The 23,098-nt window shown below is 35.5% G+C and overlaps 1 protein-coding gene across 4 annotated transcripts in view; it reads right to left on the bottom strand.

The window, feature by feature from the left end:
- ADK (adenosine kinase) overlaps nt 1-23,098 on the bottom strand; it is a 577,911-nt gene that overhangs the window by 467,557 nt on the left and 87,256 nt on the right. For all 4 annotated transcript variants that reach the window (XM_036928604.2, XM_036928605.2, XM_036928602.2 and 1 more), the window contains exon 3: nt 15,262-15,315. In XM_036928604.2, the coding sequence (XP_036784499.1) occupies nt 15,262-15,315 (54 nt within the window). The remainder of the gene's footprint in view (nt 1-15,261; nt 15,316-23,098) is intronic.

The following is a 23,098-nucleotide window of genomic DNA, read 5'->3' as shown; positions in this document are numbered from 1 at the left end:
GATAATAATAGTTTACTTGAAAATGTAAAGAAACTGAAACATAAATTTTGGTTAATACACACCTGCTTTTATAAATAATTACATTTCTCATGCATATGGAGTTATGATAATTAACAGGATTTATATTATGTCAACCTTAGAAGGATATCGACTTAATTTTGACTAAATAGAAGGTTATCTGCCATGTTGACTCTAGAAATAGATGAACAGTACTGAATATAAGTTTATAATGTTTGCATACTTCTTTCCACTGAGCTCCTCTATCTCCAAAACATTAGGAAATCTTCCATATATTTTTGAAAGTTCTATTCTCCTTATTTCCACAGACAAAATAGGTGAAACAGCACCACCTGGTGGGTATTACATTAATTTTTAAATAATCTACATTTACCATAGTAATACTCTGAAAAAAAACTGAACAGGGGATAAAATACTGCAAATGAAAAATGCAAAGTAGCTTGACTAGCAAGCAAAAAATTGAACCAAGGTTGTGGCACTGTTGTTTTTTTAGTTACTAAAAAGTTGTTATTGTAATATCATTAATGATAAAATCTCAGAATTTAACATTGTGATCTTGGCTTAATAAATGTCAATTTTTAATAAAAATAATTTATATTTTTGATATAATACATCTACTCTATTCAATGAAGAGGGTGAGATGTGAACATAAGAACATAAAAGATAGTGTTGTCTTATTTTTAGTGTTGATTTTTTTAAAAAACTGGTGTGTCTATATAATCAACTGAAATTAGTAAGGCTGATCCCAAGTTTATTAGCAATAAAAACTATCTGAGTCCTAATGGTGTGCTGGATAATGGTCCAAAGCATAATTTACCTAAATTGACATGTAACAAGTACGGAAAGGAATATAAATGAAGACAAAAATCAGAAATACAATGGGATTACTTATTTTGGTAATTTTCTTGTTAGGCTTTTAAAAGTGAAATGTACAAGGAGAGCAGGAACTAAAGTCAAACAACAAGGCAGCATATTTCTTAAATGCACTTTTATCTAAAATGATTAAAGTTACATACTATATTTTTCCAGTAACTATATTGGTTAACTATACACTGTTACCCTAAGCACTGCATATAGAATGGAAAGCAAACACAACATACAAATAAATATATAAACCCATTCCCTCATGAAGCTTTCAATATAGCTGTCTTTTTCCCCTATCTGAGCACCTTCCAGATGCAGCAGTTTCTTCTGTTTTAGCTATGCTGCTGTTCCCTAATGTAAAGGAATTGAACACCTCAATTTATACAACTTTTATATTTAAAATATGCTGGCTATTAGTAACTTTTACTTCAACACAAAAGACAAAGAGAAAAAAAAAAGCAAAGTTCATCCCTGATCCTTACACTTACATGACAATAAACTCACAAGAACAACATTTTTGGTGTAATGTCCATAATATATTGAAGTATTTAAAGTAACAGAAATACTGATGGCTGAAGCAGAACACACCAGAGAAAATTTAAAACCAAAGCCTGAGGAGAAGGAAGGGAAGGAACAAATCTGAAGCAAATCTATTTATTTGTGGAATTGCTAAAAGATTCAGAAATTTCTGTAGACAGGGGATATGCATCCTTACTAAAAAGCAGAGAGATTTTTAAAAGTCTTCACACACTGAATGGTAAAATAAACCTTGTCATATACACATATGTCCCTACTTCCTCCCTTTTCCTTCCCTCTTTCCTAACTCAATCTCTCTCCCTCTCATCCTCCCCACTTCACTTCACACTTTTTTTTGTCCCCCTTGACAACAAATAAGATGGAAAGATGAAATCAGCATAGGAATAAAGTTATACTATAAAATACTTTGATAATTAACTCTATTTTTAAAAGGTTTAAATTATGGATCAAAATCTTTTTTGTATTTTCCTAGAACATTCAATACAAAGAAATCAGAATCAGAATCATTTTTAAATTAGATTTCTATAAACAAAAATACTATCATTTTGGATTATGCTTTAAAAACTAATATAATTTCCCTAAAACTCCTAAAGCATCACTTTGTTAAAATTTAACTTCCAATTCAAGTAATACATACTCCATGACCCACAGGCATTTAATTCAATTCAACAGCACTTAATAAGCAGACCTATCAACTACATACAAAAAGAACTCTATGGGAAAATTACAGGCCTCAAGAATCTCAGTCTTATATGGAAAACAACACAGATAAATTATAATATAACGACAGAAGTAAATGTATTAGAGATGAAGAGGGAGCTTCTGGAGGAAACAGCTAAATTTGGAAGTTACCAGGCATATAAGATTGGGGAGGTGTAGAACAGCATGGGCAAAGACACATACAAAAACAAGCAGTTATATCTTACTAGGGCCTAAGGAAGAAGGTTGTTGGCAAGGGAGAGTGCTAATGGGGAAACCCAGAGTAGATCTGCCTCCAGTAGCATGCTTAATAACTTGAAATTCATCCTGTAGGCAATGGAGACCTATTAAAGTGTTTTAATAACAAGTTAAATGACAGAACAAATTAGTGCCTTGAAAAGGTGTACAATCAGTAGGACAAAGACAAACAAAAGTACAACAAATATTAAAAGAAGAATGTGACGTATGGACAGGAGAAGGGGTGAGACTGGAGGCAGGGAGATAATGTGAGGTGGAACTGTAACATTCTGGGCAAAAATTATGAAAAGAAGAATGGACTGAGTTGGAGCTATTTCAACATGATATTTATTCATTAAAACATATTGGACTCCTAGAATATGTTTCGCATAGTGCTGTTACCAAACCAAACAAACCTAGGTCCATCTTCCTGATGCACAGCAGTGGCAAACATTATTAGGATGCAGTTAAAGAAAATGGGTATTTACATCTGGGCACCATACAAGGAGAATGAGTAGCTAATACTTAAGGTCCTGAACACACCATTGGCTTATAAGCAAAAGGGTTTTTAAAGGCAAAACTACACGAAAGGGTTGCAGGGTATGTGATCAGCTCATGCCCATTCTTCTGACCAATCAGTGATGAAGTGACAGGGGACTGTTTCAGGAATCTTAGCTATCAGTCTTCTGGTCTGCGTGCTTATTTTCAAGAGGTGGCCCATTTGGAGGGGGTCTAAATTCCTGTAAAGCCACTCAAGAATACATGAGTCAAGAGTTTATCTATAGCTTTAAGGGGGAACTAAGAGTCCTGTGTCTGTTCAGTTTCCTTTACCTTGGTTTGCAAACTCCCATCTTCTTTAATCTCTACTCAGTCTAAATCCCACACTCTGGGTCATATTTGAGGAATTCAGGCTTCTCTTTGTTAATGAAAAGCCAAGAGACTTCATCAAAAGGGGGCAACCTGGGTGGTTACAGTGCCAAAGCCCGATGATACAAAGAGACAAGTATCCTTGCCTTTGGGTAGTTTGTAATCTAGAGGAGACTAAATAAAAGTAAACAGGGAATTATGAAATGATCTCATAACTCTAGTAACAAAGTCTGAGCATAACCCAGATTTAGGAAGTATGAAAAACAAGACAAGAGGCCCAAAAAGGAGTCACTTATGCTAATCCCCATGCCACCAAACTAAGACATAATTACAGTTTTGCCCCTTGTCCCCTCCACCCAAAATGGAATCTTCAACCAATGAATCAGGAAACACCTGATGAGCATTAGTTAGGTGTCTGCCTGCCAGACCCTTGCCATGCCCTAAAGGAAAGTTAACTTTGCAATAACCAAACTGCTTTTTGCCCAGTAAAATGTCCTTGTTCCCACTACTTTCTGCCCATAAAAGTCTTTCATTTTTGTACAGCTCCTCAGAGTTCTATCTACTAACTTGGATGCTGCCCAATTCATAAATCACTGAATAAAGCCAGTAAGAACTTCAAAACTTAGTTGAATTTTGTGTTTTAAGAGGTCAGAGTTTTCCAGATAAAGATCTGAATCTTGACAAGGATTTGGAGTGGTGAGAGATGGCCTACAAGGAGGAGGGTTTCAGAGGGAGCAGTGTGTACAGTGTGGGCAGGAGAGGCATGTTCAATAAACAGCAAATGATGCCAGAACTAGGGAGTACAAAGCGAAGGTTATTTGGGCTTCATTGTGCAGACAAAGAAGAGTCATTTAAAGGTTTTAAATCTGGGAGAAACAAGATCAGATTTTCCCTTTAGAAAAATTGTAATAGGCCAAATGTAAATGAAGTTCACCTTTGAGTGTCCTCATGCATGGGAACTACTTAGATAATCCACATGAATTACCTTACATTAACAATACAAAAGCTAATAGTGACAAAAGAGCCAAAGAGCTGTGATTGATTTAAGAGTACTCTCAATTCAACAAATACACTGTGACCTTAACAAGTATTTTGAATTTCAAGACTCCTATTCTTCATGGGAGAAAACATTACTAGCACTGCAAAAGAGGTCAAGACAGTAAAGGATAGAGCACTTCATCACTGGTAATTCTATTCAACATGAGCTTCCTCAACCTGTATTCAAACTAAAAATCCACAGTTTAAAAATAAAAACAATTCTGCTTCTTTTCTGAAAGGGCATCAATTCAGAATTCAGTGTTTCATTATACATATATTGAGAAGATGAATCCAATTTGGTAAAATGGGCAGAACAATGGACTAAAAAGAAAACCTGAGTAACAGTCTGTGGGTAAAATTGTAACATTTCCAGAATATCTCTCCTGGGTTTAGTACATCTGCATATCAACAGGCATTCAGAGGTGTAAACAAGTAGGCTTTAGTGTATTTGCATCTTTCCTCAGGGATGGAGAAGTTCATCTCCGTATCAATGGGTAATTACCTGGGCAACAAAAGGCTTATCTGTACCTGAGAGGTGAGGGGGAGGGCCAGTGTTGTGGCTGCTTGAGCAGGAGAGAGAGATGGGCTGGACTGCAGTTTTGTAAGCAATAAACAGGTTTTAAACTTTATTTCTCCCTTTGACTGATTTTGGTTTTTAGAGGTATTTTGCCACAGGATTTCCTTTCCCCGGACTTAGAATTGGCATAGTTGGCAGGATTCCTGTGAACCCGAAACCTGTCATAATGGGTGCGACCTTTGGGAGGGCCGCCCCTAGAAATGATAGGGAGAAGTGGCGCTCACGCCGAGGGACATGTGTCTACACTCGTGTGGTCGTGGAGGTGCCACCACCGCTGTTGGCCATGCCGACCCCGGCCCATGGCCCAAGCCTAGGGCTACTGCTTCTGCCATTGCTGCTGCTCTTGTTGCTGGCCAGAGCCTGGCCACAACCATAGAAAAGAGGAGAAGTCCAGGTCACCTTGAAGCAACTGGCTGCTGTGTACCACGCCTTGCTGGCTACAGAGCCCATGGCCAGAACAGCTCCGACCAAGGTAATAACCTCCTATCCCATTACGGGGTGGGTGTGAGACTGGACTCAAAGGCCACGTAGTGGTGTGGCACAGATACCTCAAAAGACAATGTAGGCCCATCAGTGTGGCTTGTCTTTCACCTTTGAAGAAGTCAGCTGAGCCTGGAAGGAGTGCCCTGCACATTCTGCAGATCAGCAAACCACCAGGAGGGGCCTAGAGCATCTCTCTGCAGCCTATGGTTGGTCACCAGTTACTGAGAACGATCGAGGTACCCACTTTATTGGACATGTGTTGCAAGGATAAGTGCAGCAATTAGGAGTAAAATGGACATGGCCCTGGACATTTCAACACATAGATTGGCGATGGCTGGCTCTTCTGGCACCTTGAAGAAAAGACCTAGAAGCTGTCCTTCTGTGTATTCCTGTAATAACAGCAAATTGGCCCCCGGCAATCACCGTTATTTGCTTCTACAGTCTTTGTGTCCTGGATGCGCCCCCTGGCTGCAGCTGCCGCGTGATGGCTGGAATGGACGAGCTTTAGACTTAATCTGCATGGGACTTTGAACCTAGCTGAATCCTCTAGCTTGAAAATTATGATTGTGTTGCTGTTGTCAAGAAAATAATGTTTAAAGAGAGGCTTGACTCTGTCTAATGTTTGGTAAAAGTTTTGTGAGCAACCTAGCATGATTGTTAGAAATGAGTAAACAAGTGTAAAAAAGTATTTTGTGCTTAGTGAGAGACTGTGCTATAAAGTACATTTACTTAATCTGCATAGGCTGAATCCTCTGGCTTGAAGATTATCAAGATTTTATTGCTGTTGCTATTGCATGTTACTAGATTGGTCAGAAGAGGGGGATCGAGTAAACTGTAAGGCAAGATTTCTGGAGGGGTGGACTGTGGGTAAAATTGTAACATTTCCAGAATATCTCTCCTGGGTTTAGTACATCTGCATATCAACAGGCATTCAGAGGTGTAAACAAGTAGGCTTTAGTGCATTTGCATATTTTCTCAGGGGTGGAGAAGTTCATCTCCATATCAATGGTAATTACCTGGGCAACAGAGGGCTTATCTGTACTTGAGAGGTGAGGGGGAGGACCGGTGTTGTGGCTGCTTGAGCAGGAGAGAGAGATGGGCCGGACTGCAGTTTTGTAAGCAATAAACAGGTTTTAAACTTTATTTCTCCCTTTGACTGATTTTGGTTTTTAGAGGTATTTTGCCACAGGATTTCCTTTCCCTGGACTTACACAGTCTTTTCCCTGACAATTCTGATTTCTATGCCTCAGTTTATTCATTACTAAAATTAAGGAATGGTACCAAATGTTTTCTTCTATAGCTGAAAATATTCAGGAACTGGAGGGACACTTTCATTATTGTTAGGAGAAGAGAAAGGTATGTTAAGCATTAAGTAACAACCTATGAATAACTTTGTAGATGGGAAATGGAATAATTCATTTTAAGCTGATAAAACACAGTATTTACCACCAAAAAACTTTGCATGCAAAATGGTCATGAGCAGAGGGCCTTAGAACCAGAACACCCTAAGTCTTAAAAAAAAAAAGGGAGCAAGGGTATTTAAATATAATGCCTACAGATTGACACTTAACTTTATGCTGAATCATTACTGTAATGAAACCTGTGTAACAGGTTTATTTACTCTGCCTTACAAATGTGGACATTCAAAGGATAATGATTAATAAGTGATAATGCTGTAAACAATATCAGTTACAAAGTCAATGAGAATCCCTAGAATCCTACAATCTTACTGATAAACTTTGTTTTACGATATCAATAAATCATTCCAGACAGAAGAAGATAGTCAACAGACCTAAACTTTCATATAAGAGTTTCCCAGTGAAACCAGGTATTAGCAATAAAAAGAAGTGCTTCACCAAATACAATATTTGGTTTTCTAAATAACTAATGATGGGTTTACAAGGCAAAATCATTACAGTTTTGAATTAAATACTTGCTTTATGCAGACTCAGGTAAAACAATTATGAAAGTACATTATTTTGGAATACACTTTATAGACCACAAATCTAAAGTAAGAACAACAAAAAATTCCCTCAATTACACAAACAAATGGAAGACAATGAAACATTACACATTAAGTTCTCAAGCAAATCACTCAACAAATATAAGACCTACTGAGTCATGAAAATATAAATGACAGCTTCTACCCCTAAAAGGTATTTAATTTTTCAAACATCTAATGAGGTATCCTACAGAAAACATAATAAGCTTATACTATGCTAACCCCTGAGGTCATTATTAGAACTAACAAGGGAAACAAATTAGAAAGATAAAAATGATAATAGTAAGAGTTAAAAATAATTTGGAAGTTTCTCAAGATCCTACATTCAAAAAGAGATATGCACCCCGTTTATTGCTGCCCTATTTACAATAGCCAAGATATGGAAGCAACCTAAGTATCCATCTATAGATGAATGGATTAAGACAATGTGGTATATATATACACAATGGAATATTATCCAGCCATAAAAAGAAAAGAAATTCTCCCATTTGCAACAACATGGATGGATCTAGAGGGTATTATGCACTGTGAAATAAGCCAAGTGTAGAAAGAAAAATACCAGATGATTTCATTTATTTGTGGAGTATAAAAACAAAGCAAAACAGAAGGAACAAAATAGCAGTAAACTCATAGACACTGAGAAGTGACTAGTGGTTACCAAGGGGGAGAGGTTGAAGAGGGGGAGGGAGAGAGGGAAGGGGAAAGGGATTAAGGGACACAATAATTCACAATCACAATATAGGCTGGTCATGGGGAAGGTAGTACAGCACAGAGAATACAGTTAATGGTTCTGTAACATCTTACTATGTTGATAGATAATAACTGGACTAGAGGAGGTGAGGATTTAATAATATGGGTAACTGCTGAACCACTGTGTTGTATATTTGAAACCAACATAAGATTGTATATCAATGATACTTTAATAACTTAAAAAATAATAATAATATGGAAGTTTTGAAGACAGGCTGAAAATTATCCATTTCTCAGGAATATTATAAAATTAAATAATACTATAATTTTTAAGGAACTGCAACATTATTACTATTATTTCCCAAGTTTCACATTAACAACAACAAAAAGCTTTGGAGAAAAATAAGTATAAATATATACAAACTTGAAAATGAAGGTAGAACTTTCTATTTGAAAAGTTCTTCATATGCAAAGTAAATTTAATTTTTGTGGCTTGTTATTACAAACTAATTCAAAGACACCTAAATTAGAATATTTTAAAATTATACACCACTTTACATATAAACATTCTTGCATATAATATTAAAGTCTTATATTTAATAAGTAGTAGAATATGACAAACAATCTTGCTTTTTCCAGAAATTATTCAATTCTACTTTTACTCTTTCTTCAAGGTGGATTGAACCCACAGTCATCCCTTTCTTCCATGGCTAATCTACATCTCTTTTCACAGGAGATAATATTCTTCATTTTATAGAAAAGATCTAATCCTACCTTTGTTGAATGAATGAGTTAAAATAATTTTAAACAAAAAATAACTGAGTAGTAATTTTTAGTAGTCTGGAATAAAATTCACAAACTCTACGAATTTAAACAAAAGAAAAAGAATAAAGGAAACTATACTATAATAATGTTTTAAGGAAGCTGTAGAAAAAATGTGATCAGCTTCCCCATTTTAATCCCCTAAAAATATGCAGTATCTCTTCTCAAATATAAAATACTAACCAAGACAGCAACTCACATTATACACCATTCTTCTGAGTGTATTTTCCTACCTTCCCTGGTTTAGATAGAGATAGCAAATAATTCTGTTTATTTTTTAAAGTATCTTGCTGGGTTACTGAAGATGAAATCAAGGGGCTGAAAATTATGTCCAAACAAAAAGGGCTTTCTGGTGATGTTCCTGGTGAAGCACTGAATTAACCTTACCTCCAGATATATTGTGTTAGATAATAAATTTTTCCATTTATGCATTAACTCATTTTGTTTTGGGTGCGTGTTACAACCAAGGCATCATAATATAAGTAGTATATAAACATCCTGACTTCAGAGAGAACAAGTTCTGGAAAAGTTTATGTTCTCATTGACCATATTTAAAAAGAAGAAAAGAATTCTAACTAAAGAAACCAAAAATCAGCATTAAAAAATTCTCTCAGAATCCAGACCTAAGGAGGCAGTAACAGAAATTTTTCCAAACTTAATCAAAAACAGTAGCTGGCTACTAGAATTAGAAGTATTTATATACAAAGTCAATCCAAATGGAAGAGAAAAAACAATGTTTTTTGCTCCTTGTGAAAAAATTTAAGTTAGTAATATTTAAAAAATAATGAGAAACACCTAGTGGTGTCTTAAGAGTCTATCTGATTTTCTTAAAGGACCCTACTGTTAAATTTGATTACATTCATTAAGACATCATTTAGATACAAAAAACAAAAGTGTTTAATGAACCATCAACTTCATAGTAAGACCAGGATAACCAAAATTAGTGTGAATAATTAATGGTGAAATATACAAATAAATATATGAATTGGTGAAAATATACAAAATTTTAATGGTTAAATATATAAATAAATACATGAATTGAAAACATCACAGATACTCTGAAGATTTTCTTTTAAAATAATTTTCAATATCCACAAATATTTATTAAGTACCTACTATGTGCCAGGCACTAGGAATGCAAAGATGAATAAAATGTGAATCCTGTGCTCAAAGTACTGAGGACTCTGAATGCTTTGCATCATTCAGGAAGAGAGTACAATAGAGAACACAACCAGAAAAACTGAGTATCTGAGGCAAGTCTTAGAAGAAGAATAAGAGTTATTCAATGAGGATAAAGGAAGTTCCATGGTTTTCCTTTTAAAATGTTTTACCTATATAAGAAAATAAATACATAATACACTTAGCATAGTCATTGCTGATCCATAGGGTCAAGTCATTCCCAAAGTATATAGTATGTGTACCTCTGGTGATACCTGAGACAGTATTTTTTTAACTTATTTTAAAATAATTTCAAATTTACAATTGCAAGAATTGTACAAATAACTACTTAATACTCTTCACCTACATTTACTTAATATTAACATTATAACACAACTTGATAAGTGTATTATTTTCTAAAGCAAGGCCACTGTCTTTCATAACCACAGAACATTTATTAATTCAGGATATTTAAAACTGCCACAATACTATAACCTACAGTTCATATTCAACGATTTTACCCAGTGATGTCCTTATAACATCCCTCCTTCCTTTCTAGCACACAATCCTGAATCATGCTTTACAACTAGTTATGTTCCTTTGGTATTTCTTAATCTAGAAAAGTTTATCAGTCTTCATCTTTCACAACACTGACTTTTAAAGAGTACAGGCCAGCTGTTCTGTTGAATTTCAGTTTTTCTGAAGTTTCCCTCACAATCAGATTTGTGCTTTTTTTTGTAGGAATACTATCCATGGGATATTGTGCCCTCTGTGTGGCACGTCAGGAACCACAGAACGTCAACTTGTATTTGAGACAATTTTAAGTGGCGAACATTTTTTAATAGTTCTATATTTAAATGTATAAAACTCATGGTTTCACAGGTATCAATAAGATGAGGCTTATTTTTTAAATTAACATGAAGAAAAATTTACATATGTAATATAGTAAGTACTAACATTGGAAAGCACTATTCGACTGCGACACACAGGTTAAACCAAATTCAGAATGACGTAGACTGAAGTAGTCAATAATAATGTAAAGGAAGTCCATTCCAGATTTCTTCCAGAGATGAACAGAAAGTAGGTTAGTAAACCTTAAGGATCATAAGAAGGTAACTGATTAAAAAATATAAAACTATAAGAACCCCAACAAAATATTCATATATTGATACCAACTTTTTATTGATACAGAAAAACAGAAAAACTCTAAGGCATAATATATATTTTGAAGATAATGAAGGATAGATTTGTTATATGAATAAAACTGGTTCAATTCTATTTTTATAATTCTGACATCAAATTCAGTCAAGGTCAACAAATACAAAGAGAATAAGAATAATCCCTGAATTTCTTTGTGCCACCGTAACGCATGCCTACGTTTGTGTCAACTCACAGACTAACAAATGTTTAGTGTTAACAAAGGAAAAGGTAATTATCCTACAAAATTATTTAAAAGCCCATTTTTGCGTGGTCCAGGTAACATCCTTCATTTCTACTTAGAAGAGTATATAAATTTGTATAAATTGAAAGAACCTGTATGTTTTATTTAGTTCTTTCCCATTTTTATTATTACACTTTAGTCCCTAGCTTTATGGCATCAGTTTGCCCCTTTTCTAAATTCCATCTTAGAAGCCAATCACATTCCCTCTGCCCTCAGTCTGGTAGGGAAACATCTTTGAAAAGCTAATTATACAATTTAATAATTACATATAAAATAGTTTGGGGAAGAAAGGAGAAAAAGTGGTAGTGAAAGTAGTAACCACATTCCTGCAAAGGGAAACTGGAGCTAGGATTTGATAATAAAGGATTTTACCTAGAAGAGCATAAAATTATGGGAATTGTATACGTAATGCATATTTTCTACATTTCTGTTGAATTTGGGGATCTTGCTAAAATATTCCTCTTTGTTCTTTCTACTATCAAAAGTTTTGTTTGTCTCTCTTCCATAAGAAAAAAAAACAAATATTTTAATGAAAATTTGCTCATCCAATTCAACATTAAAAAAAAACTCTAAAACAGGATAATTTCAAATGTCATATATAGAATCCAATTAACTCCAAAACTTTTTTTTTCCCCTCAAATCTTCCATCAGGCTTTTTTTCCTACTTCCTCTTGGTCTTACCCAACACAGAACTACAGATCTAGAAATTACAAGTCTGTCTGGTCTTCCCAAACAAAAGAGCAATAAAGTAGTAAAAATGTTTGAGGAAGGTGGTTTCATTTCATATATGCTATTAAAATTTAGTATATACAAAATGAGACATTTCTATAAAGGGAACATTTTCACAAGGGAAAACACCTGGAAGATACAAGGATATAAACTAAGATTTTATAAGAAATTTTTAAATCTCTTTTAAATGTTTCAATCACTTTGCTAAATAACTGAGAAAGTCAAGTTGCAATCCTAATGATGTTCTACAGAGGGAGCCAGCATCACAAAGAACAAATTTATAATACACTGAACTTCAAGAACAACCTAGTCTTTTGGAAGTATCTAATTTCTATTCATCAATAGGACCTGAGATTATCCTCTAAGATTTTATCTTGACATCAAATAACCCAAAACACCGGTATTACCTACAAACTATGGTATATTTATAGTAAACCATATTAAAACTTATGAAATGTAAAATCCATCATAAATATCTTTGAACACTTTGTGAAGTAGGTATGTGTCTTTTAAATAATATTCCTCCCAAAAAGAGTAAATAAGTATTCTTTCCTAAGTCACTGAACTTAGCAAAAAAGAAAGCAATAAAGATCAGAAATCAAATCAATCTATGTTATGGAATCTCTCGAAATCTCAGTTTCCCATAAAATGGGAATGATTATAAAATGTCTGCCTCATAGGGTTGTTGTGAGGATTACAGCATAAAAGTAATTGAAATGGTGTCCTCCTTCCTTGTTCTTTAATATACGTGTTACTCAATTGTTCAAGACTTTCCAAAAAGAAATTGATAATAGTAAAGAAAGTATTTTCAAGGATTAGATAAGCTGCTAATAGAAATGAAAAGTTCCCCCAAACTCCTAAATCCGTATCATTCCAAAAAACTCCAACTCAATCCGTAAGGGGCTATAGACAGTGTTGGCAAAATCTTTCCTTTATTTTTCAGGCAGATAACTGTCATAGTTTCTCAAAATATTCCTGTTTGTTATAGACCTAGGAGAAAAAGAATTCAACATACCTTTCTCCATACTATGTTGTCCCCAATGACTATTCACCCCATAGTATCACATAGTGAAATAATGTCAAGTACATTGTTTGTAGCAAAGGATCAATGAACCACACTTGGACTGAAAACCTCTGTATAAAGTTTCAGGAAACATCTTACCCCTCCACCCAAAAAATCAGAGTTAGAGGGTAAAGAAGATTATTACCATTTATTTTCCTGAAGATTTTATGATGGAAACTCAGAAACTATACCCAGAGGTTATTACTGAATAGATTGCAAGAGAAATTGCTAATTAATGATATCATTTGCTTAATGGATAATAATACAATAGCAAAGCGCTAATCTAAACCATAATGATATCTGATAGCTTCTCTAAGAGCAAAAGCCAGTTCAAAAAAGTTATTATAAATTTCATCATACTGGCAAAAACCTACATCACAATGAACCTTTATATTACCTTTTCCTATTTCAAAACCTTTTCACATATACAATTTCATCTAATCTTCATTAAATCTAGTAAGATTAAAATGAAATTATCACCATTTTACAAATGAGGACATTAAGTAAGTTATTAACCCAAATATGGTAGTTCTATACTGTGCCAACTAGAACTATTTCCCAGAATTTCCTTCTCTATATAGTTTCAGATTAGGATTAAGCACAAGAAAAACTTGTGTACAATTTGAGGGGTGTGTGTGCAAGTGACGCATCAAACATCCATTTCACTGTAAAGGTAGTTAATGGTTAGAGATAGTGAAAAACAGTCCACTCCACTCCTGCCCACCTCCCAACCAGGCTCAAAGCTAACTGATATACCAACGTTAACAGTCATGGTAAAAACTCATACATAAACTAAGTTTCTTCTAATGTTAAAGCCAGGGCACTGCACATTCTTCAAAAACACAAGGTGGCAATTTAGGATTAATCCATCACAGATTTTAAGATTTTACCACTAATGACATACATATTTATTCACCTATGATACATGCATGGATATGAGACCATGTTTAATCCTAAAATTATCTCTTGTAATGAGTTATCCTTTATGACAGACATAATAATACAATAAAATATTTAAGCAGTTTAAACGTACTTCAAAATATTAGTACTTAATCTTGAGAAGAAAACAAACTTGAAGTACTCCAGCTACAAAAAAAACTGTTCCCAAACAGATGGCTACAGATGAAGATTACATTAAACTAAACCAAAGGGACCTGAGTCAGATGTTAAAATAAATCTGGTACCTTTAATGTTAGGGAATGTCAAACATTAGGGAAACTCCCAAGGAAGTCTGTAAAATTCATGAACATTATTTACAAAAAGGATAGAACCTTTATTATTAGGAATAAGAGTGGTTTAACCTGAAGGTATAATTAGCATCAAATTCTTAGTTCTATATTATTTGATGTGAAATGTTCGCACAATGACTAAGGTTATCAGAATTTCCTTAATACAGAATGGGGGAAAAAAAGTAGACAGTTAAAAAATAGAGGCATATAAGTTTTTTTAAGCTTCCCTCTTTGAACAATCTTATGATACAGAAAAGGTTGAGGCAAATTTTAAAAATTCCAAAACCTGTAATCTTTAACTAAAAAACTCAGTTCCTGCAAGGTAGTAATCTTTTAAATACTACCATAGGAAAAGCAATGGAGATATCTCAAAATCATATATACAGTTATTTTTCATATTTCAAACTTTATACTTAAATCATTTACCTTATATTTAACAACAGCTAGGCATTTAACTCTTTCATAAAGAAACAAATTATATTTCTTCATTGTAAGCATGAAGGTGTGGAAGTCAACTGAGTAAGAGTCAATAATCAACAATTTAGTATTTTATCTGGGGTAAGAATATTGAATGATATATTTTCCAATATGCCCTTAGTCCAGATGGAATACAATGTTGTATATTTTAATGTAATAAAGGAATAATTATTCCCTATGTTAACCCTATGTAATGTAAATTATCTTAATACTATTAGGATGAAGGTCATGGTATAAATCATATCTTTATATTTTATATTATTAAAAAAATCAGATTGTTTATGTATATCTCTACTCCATAGAGTACTACCTAGGGTTTTGTGTACTTACAATTCCTTGTGTTTGTCTTCAGCCAGGATTTGGTCATTTGGTTTAAGAGAATACCTATAACACAGAAATAAAAATATACTGGTCATATAAACATACAAGTAGATTTGCCTCAGAAATATCTGATGGTACCAATACAGAGTCAGCCAACCCCTACCAAACAAGCACTACTACAAGAATACCTCGATGTACTGCACTTACCTTATTGCACTGTGTAAATACTGTGTTTTTCACACAATGAAGCTCTGTGGCAACCCTCCGTGAGGCAAGTCTATTGGTACCATTTTTCTAACAGCATTTGTTCACTTTGTGTCTCTGTGTCATATTTTCTCACAATATTTCAGTTTTTCATTATTATATTTATTATAGCAATCTGTGATCAACAATCTTTGACATTACCATTGTAATTGTTTGGGGGCACACAGACTCATACAGATGGTGAAATTAATGACAAATCTATGCATTCTGACTGCTCCATCGACTGGCCGTTCTCTTTCTCCCTCTCCAAGAGCCTGCCTATTCCCTGAGACACAACAATATTGAATTTAGGTCAATTAACAACACTAAAATGGACTCAAGGTGTTCAAGTGAAAGGAAGAGTCACATATCTCTCACTTTAAAATTAAAAGCTAGAAATAATTAAGCTGAGGAGAGCAAGCCAAAAGCTATATCTCTTGTGTCAAACCGTTTGCCGAGTTGTGAACGCAAAGGAAAAGTGCTTGAAGGAAATTTAAAGTGCTACTCCAGTGAACACACAAAGGATAAGAAAGTGAATTAGCCTATTGCTGATATGTACTTTTAGAAGTCTGGATAGATCAACATTTTTGTAAGCCAAAACATTCCCTTAAGTCAAAGCCTTATTCAGAGCAAGGCCCTAACTCTCTTCAATTCTATGAAGGCTGAAAGGTGAAGAAGCAGCAGTAGAAAAGTCTGAAGCCAGCAGGTTTGTTTATGACATTTAAGGAAACAAACCATCTCTATAACAAAAAGTGCAAGGTGAAACAGCCAGTGCTGATGTAGAAGCTGGAATGTTATTTAAAGATTTAGCTAAGATCATTAATGAAAGTGGCTGCATTAAACAACAGATCTTCAATGTAGATCGAACAGCCTTCTTTGGAATAAGATGCCATCTTTGCAGATTATATCAAATGAGAATAAAAAATAGCTAGAAAGGAGAAGTCAGTACTTGGCTTCAAAGCTTCAAAGGAGAGGCTGACTTTCATCTTAGGTGCTAATGCAGCTGGTGACTTTCAGTTGCAGGCAGTCCTCACTGGCCATTCTGAAAATCCTAGGGTCCTTCAGAATTATATTGGATCTACTCTCCCTGTGCTCCATAAATGAAACAACAAAGCTTGGATGACAGCACATATGCTTACAACATGGTTTACTGAACATTTTAGACCCACTCTTGAGACCTACTGCTCAGTAAAAAAGATTCTCTTAAAACTATGACTGCTCACTGACAGTGCACCTGATCACCCCAGAGCTCTTATGGGGATGTACAAGATTAATGTTGCTTTTATGTCTACTAATACAACATCCATTGTGCAGCCCACAGGTCAAGGAGTCATTTTGACCTTTGAGTCTTTAAGAAACATTTCATAAGGCTAGAGCTGGCATAGGCAGTGATTCCTCTGATGGATCTGGGCAAAGTTAAGTTGAAAACTTTTTGGAAAGAATCTACCATTCTAGACGCCATTAAGATCATTTGAGATTCATGGGAGGAGGTCAAAATATCAAAATTAACAGGTTTGAAAGAAGCTGATTCCAATCCTCATGCATGACTCTAAGCAGTTCAAGACTTCAGTGGAGGAAATAACTGAAGATGTGGTGGCAATAGCAAGGGAACTAGAATTGGAAGTGGAACTGAGGATGTGACTGAATTGCTGCAATCTCATGATAAAACTTCTAACATATGAGGAGCTGCTTCTCATGATGAATAAAGAAAGCAGTTTCTTGAGATGGAATGGTGAAGATGCTGCAAAGACTGTTGAAATGATTTAGAATATTTTGTAAACTTAACTTGATAAAGCAGCAGCAGAGTTTGAGAGGACTGATTCCACTTTTGAAAGAAGTTCTACTGTACATAAAATGCCATCAAACAGCACTGCCTGCTATAGAGAAATCATTCATTAAAGGAAGAGTTCATTGGTGTGGCAAACTTCATTGCTGCCTTATGTGACAAAATTCCACAGCCACCCCAACCTTCAGCAATCACCACCCTGATCAATCAGTAGCCATCAATATCTTAGCAAGACCAGCAAAATAATTACAACTTGCTGAAAGCTGAGCTGATAATTAATTGGCACTTTTACCAATAAAGCATTTTTTTATTAAGGTATGCATATTGTTCTTTTAGACATAATGCTACTGTACACTTAACAGACTACACACAGCATAAACATGAATTTTATATGCACTAGGAAACCAAAAAATTAATTTGCTTTCTTTATTGTGGTACTTGCTTTATTGCAGTAGTCTGGAACCAAACCTGCAGTATTTCTGAGGTATGCCTATACATTGTTACAGGTCTCTGTCTTAGTTGATAAAAAATTTTTTAATGCCCAAGTTCTTTACTATTCTAGCAGTCACTTCCAAAGAACCACCCCAAGAATTGAAGGGAAATTAACTTGACCATGCTTTGAAAACACAAGGTATCTTCAATATTCTTCTTTGTTATCAGCTGCAATGTTACATCCACTTAGTTAAAAATTCAAGAAAATACTTCAAGTGTTTAAGAGTTCACAAAACAATATACAGTTATTCATTCTTTAAATACATAGTAAACACCTGTGCACAAGACCACATACTAGATAGTGTGACAGAGGAGGAAAAGTACATTTAGAGCTCTTTAATCATTTACTAGCTTTATGACACAGGCAATTATTTCATCTCTTAAAGCCTCAGTTTCCCTGTTCATATATAGAGGCTACTATAAATATAATAGGGATCTTTCAAATTAATGTATATTTCTACTGCTGACGGTAAACAGACTTTCTGAGAAACAAAGAGATAAACAAAATTAGACAGCAATTCCCAGGTCTTCGATTTCCACCTGTATTCAGCTCTTTCCTAAAATTAATGTGCCTGACAAACACCAAGTGGAGAGGTCAAGTAAATTCTCCTTTCTTGCCTTCCCTTTCACAATAGAAAGAACAGTATACCTCCCACCCATCATCAATGGAACTGTACTGCACTGCCTTGGGGGTAAAAACTTCTGAAGTGCTAAACAAAGAATGATTCATAATACTTCGTCTGCAAAAGTTTCTTTAATTAAAGTACCATGAATTGAGAGGATTCAAGATGGCAGCGTGAGAGGTGAGACAGAGAACTCCTCCCAAAACCACATATAGTATGAAAACATAGTTAATACAACTCATCCTAAAACAGGAAAGAAGGGGGCATCAGACTGCATACACCTGGAGAACAGAGCAGACCTCATGAAACAGGATGACGTACCAAAGCCTTGATGCAGTGAAACCCAAGCCCTTCCCCCACCCCAGCTCACCAGCAGGAGGAAAAGAAACAGAGAGGGGATGGGGTGGAAACCTAGAACTGCTGAACACCCAGCCCTGGAGATCTGCTTTGGAGCACAAACCTACATTGTGTGATGCTCTGGAGGTTGGTGGGGTTGGGAGCTGGGATAAGCAGAGTGCTTGAGAGACTGAGATTCCAGCTGTTGTGGAGGACAGGGATCCATATCCAGCCGCTTGGGGGAAAAAGGAAAGGCGGGTGGTCTGAGACACTTCCTAGCAGCAAGAGGGCTGCTGAAGGGGCAGGGTTTGCACGGAACTTGCTGCGCGGGAAAAGGGATACGTGGACAAGGAAGTGCAGGCGTGCTCTGCCCAACAGGTTGGGAACTTTGATGATCTTCAGGTGCTCCATTGCCCTGGCTGGTTACTCAGCTCCAAGGGCCCCCACTGTGAAATGCAGCCTGCTGCACCATCCTCCTGGCCTGCTGGCTCCAGCTCACAAACCTGCAGTAACTGCTGGTGTCAGGCCAGCCAGAGAGAGGCCCTGCCAACAACAGCTAGAGATGCAAGGCAAAGACAGAGGCTTACACCTGTGTGCTTGGCCCAATGGCTCTGACACAGGAGACAGACACTGTAGTGGAAAACAGGATATAGCTTTTTCCTCCCACAAGGCACCAGCAGCACTCCCCTGCAACCCCTAACCTCACTCCAGGGCCTGAGCAGCTCCAGAGACTAGCTTCTGGGCACTATAGGGCACTACATAGAAATACGAAATGTCAAAGGAACCTGGTTCAGACCAAAATCTCACAAACCCCAGAAAAAGGGCCAAATGAAACTGAACTCAACAATTTTCCTGAGAGTTCAAAATAAAAATCATAAACATGCTCACGGAGGTACAGAAAAATATTCAAGAACTCAGGAATGGATTTAAGATGGAGATTCAATCATTAAGAAATTCCATATCTGAAATGAAACATACAATGGAGGGATTTAAAAGGAGATTAGAAGTAGTAGAAGAGATGGTAAATGGAATAGAAATTAGAGAATAGGAATACAAAGAAGCTGAGGTACAGAGAGTAAAAAGTATCTCTAAGAATGAAAGAATATTGAGAGAACTGTGTGAACAATCCAAACAGAAAAATATTTGTATTATAAGGGTACCAGAAGAAAAAGAGAGAGAAAAAGGGATAGAAAGTGTCAGTGAGAAGGTAATTGGTGAAAAATTCCCCAATCCGGGGAAGGAGATAGTATCTCAGGCCATGGAGGTGCACAGATCTCCCAACACAAGGGACTCAAGGAAGACAACATCAAGACATATAATAATTAAAATGGAAAGATCAAGGATAAAGACAGACTTTTAAAAGCAGCTAGAGAGAGAAAAAAGATCACATACAAAGAAAAACCTACCAGGCTATCATCAGATTTCGCAACAGAAACTTTAAAGGCCAAAAGGGGGCAGCATGATATACTTAATGCAATGAAAAAGAAGGGCCTCGAACCAAGAATACTCGATCTGGTAAGGTTATCATTTAAATTTGAAGCAGGGATTAAACAATTTTCAGATAAGCAACAGCTGAGAGAATTTGCCTCCCATAAATCACCTTTATAGTGCATTGTGGAGGGACTGCTATAGATGGAAGTATTCCTAAGGCTAAACAGATGTCACCAAGGGAAATAAAACCACAGCAAAGTAGAACAATTAATTGCTAAGCAGATGCAAAATCAAATCAACTACCCCCAAAGTCAATCAAGGGATAGACAAAGAGTACAGAATATGATACCTAACATATACAGAATGGAGGAGGAAGAAAAAGGAGGAAAAAAAAAAAGAACCTCTAGGATGTGTTTGTAACAGCATAATAAGTGAGTTAATTAGACTGTTAGATAGTAAGAGAATTACCCTTGAACCTTTGGTAACCACAAATCCAAAGCCTGCAATGGCAATAAGCACATACCTATCGATAATCACCCTAAATGTAAAAGGCCTAAATGCACCAATCAAAAGACACAGAGTCACTGAATGGATAAAAAACAAAACCTATCTATATGCTGCCTACAAAAGACTCACTTTAAACCCAAAGACATACACAGACTGAAAGTAAAGGGATGGAAAAAGATATTTCATGCAACTAATAAGGAGAAAAAAGCAGGAGTTGCAGTACTTGTATGAGACAAAATAGACTTCAAAACAAAGAAAGTCACAAGAGACAAAGAAGGACATTACATAATGATAAAGGGGTAAGTCCAACAAGAGGATATAACTATTATAAATATCTATGCACCCAACACAGGATCACCAACATATGTGAAGCAAATACTAACAGAATTAAAGGTGAAAATAGAATGCAATGCATTTATTTTAGCAGACTTCAACACACCACTCACTCAAAAGACAAACAACCAGACAGAAAATAAGTAAAGAGACAGAGGCACCAAACAACATATTAAAAGAGATGGACCTAACGGACATCTACAGAACACTCCATCCAAAAGCAACAGGATACACACTCTTCTCAAGTGCACACGGAACATTTTCAAGAACAGATCATATACTAGGCCACAAAAAGAGCCTCAGTAAATTTAAAAAGATTGAAATTGTACCAACCAGCTTCTCAGATCACAAAGGTATGAAACTAGAAATAAATTACACAAAGAAAACAAAAAAACCCACTAACACATGGAGGATTCACAACATGCTCCTAAATAATCAATGGATCAATGACCAAATAAAAACAGAGATCAAGCAATATATGGAGACAAATGACAATAATTCAATGCCGCAAGATCTGTGGGATGCAGCAAAGGCCGTGCTAAGAGGGAAGTATATTGCAATACAGGCCTACCTTAGGAAAGAAGAGCAATCCCAAATGAACAGTCTAAACTCACAATTAACGAAACTAGAACAGGAAGAACAAATTAGGCCCAAATTCAGTAGAAGAAGGGACATAATAAAGACTAGAGCAGAAATAAATAAAATTGAGAAGAATAAAACAAGAGAAAGAATCAATGAAAGCAGGAGCTGGTTCTTCAAGAAAATAAACAAAATGGGTAAATCCCTAGCCAGACTTATCAAGAAAAAAAGAGAATCACACATAAACAGAATCAGAAATGAAAAAGGAAAAATCACTACAGACACCACAGAAATACAAAGAATTATTAGAGAATACTAAGAAAAATCATATGCTAACAAACTGGATAACCTACAAGAAACAGACAAATTTCTAGAAAAATACAAACTTCCAAGGCAGACCAAGGAAGAAACAGAAAATCTGAATAGACCAATTACCAGCAAGGAAATTGAACTGGTAATCAAAAAACTACCTAAGAACAAAACCACTGGACCAGATCATTTCACTGCTGAATTTTATCAAACATTTAGTGAAGATCTAATACCCATTCTCCTTAAAGTTTTCCAAAAAGTACAAGAGGAGGGAATACTGCCAAACTCATTCTATGAGGCCAACATTACTCTAATACCAAAATCAGGCAGACACCACCAAAAAAAGAAAATTACAGACCAATATCCCTGATGAACACAGATGAAAAAATACTCAACAAAATATTAGCAAACTGAATTAAAAAATACATCAAGAGGATCATACACCATGATCAAGTGGGATTCATCTCAGGGGTGCAAGGATGGTACAACATTCTAAAATCCATCAACATGATTCACCACATCAACAAAAAGAAGGACAAAAACCACATGATCATCTCCATAGATGCTGAAAAAGCATTTGACAAAATTCAACATCCATTCATGATAAAAGCTCTCAACAAAATGGGTATAGAGGGCAAGTACCTCAACACTTAAAGGCCATATATGACAAACCCACAGCCAACATCATACTTCACAGAGAAAAGCTGAAAGCTTTTCACCTAAGATCAGGAACAAAACAGGGATGCCCACTCTCCCCACGGTTATTCAACATAGTACTGGAGGTCCTCGCCACAGGATTCAGGCAAAACAAAGAAATACAAGGAATCCAGATTGGTAAAGAAGAAGTCAAACTGTCACTATTTGCAGATGACATGATATTGTATATAAAAAACCCTAAAGACTCCACTCCAAAACTACTAGAACTAATATCTAAATTCAGCAAAGTTGCAGGATACAAAATTAATACACAGAAATCTTTTGCTTTCCTATACACTAACAATGAACTAGCAGAAAGAGAGATCAGGAAAACAATTCCATTCACAATTGCATCAAAAAGAATAAAATACCTAGGAATAAACCTAACCAAGAAGTGAAAGACCTATACCCTCAAAACTACAAGACACTCTTAAGAGAAATTAAAGAGGACACTAACAAATGGAAACTCAGCCCATGCTCTTGGCTAGGAAGAATTAATATTGTCAAAATG

The sequence above is a fragment of the Manis pentadactyla genome, chromosome 8 (assembly GCF_030020395.1).
Source record: "Manis pentadactyla isolate mManPen7 chromosome 8, mManPen7.hap1, whole genome shotgun sequence".
In the NCBI taxonomy this organism is placed as follows: domain Eukaryota; kingdom Metazoa; phylum Chordata; class Mammalia; order Pholidota; family Manidae; genus Manis; species Manis pentadactyla.
The sequence above is the reverse complement of the archived record's forward strand: the minus strand, read 5'-3'. Positions and strand labels throughout refer to the sequence as shown.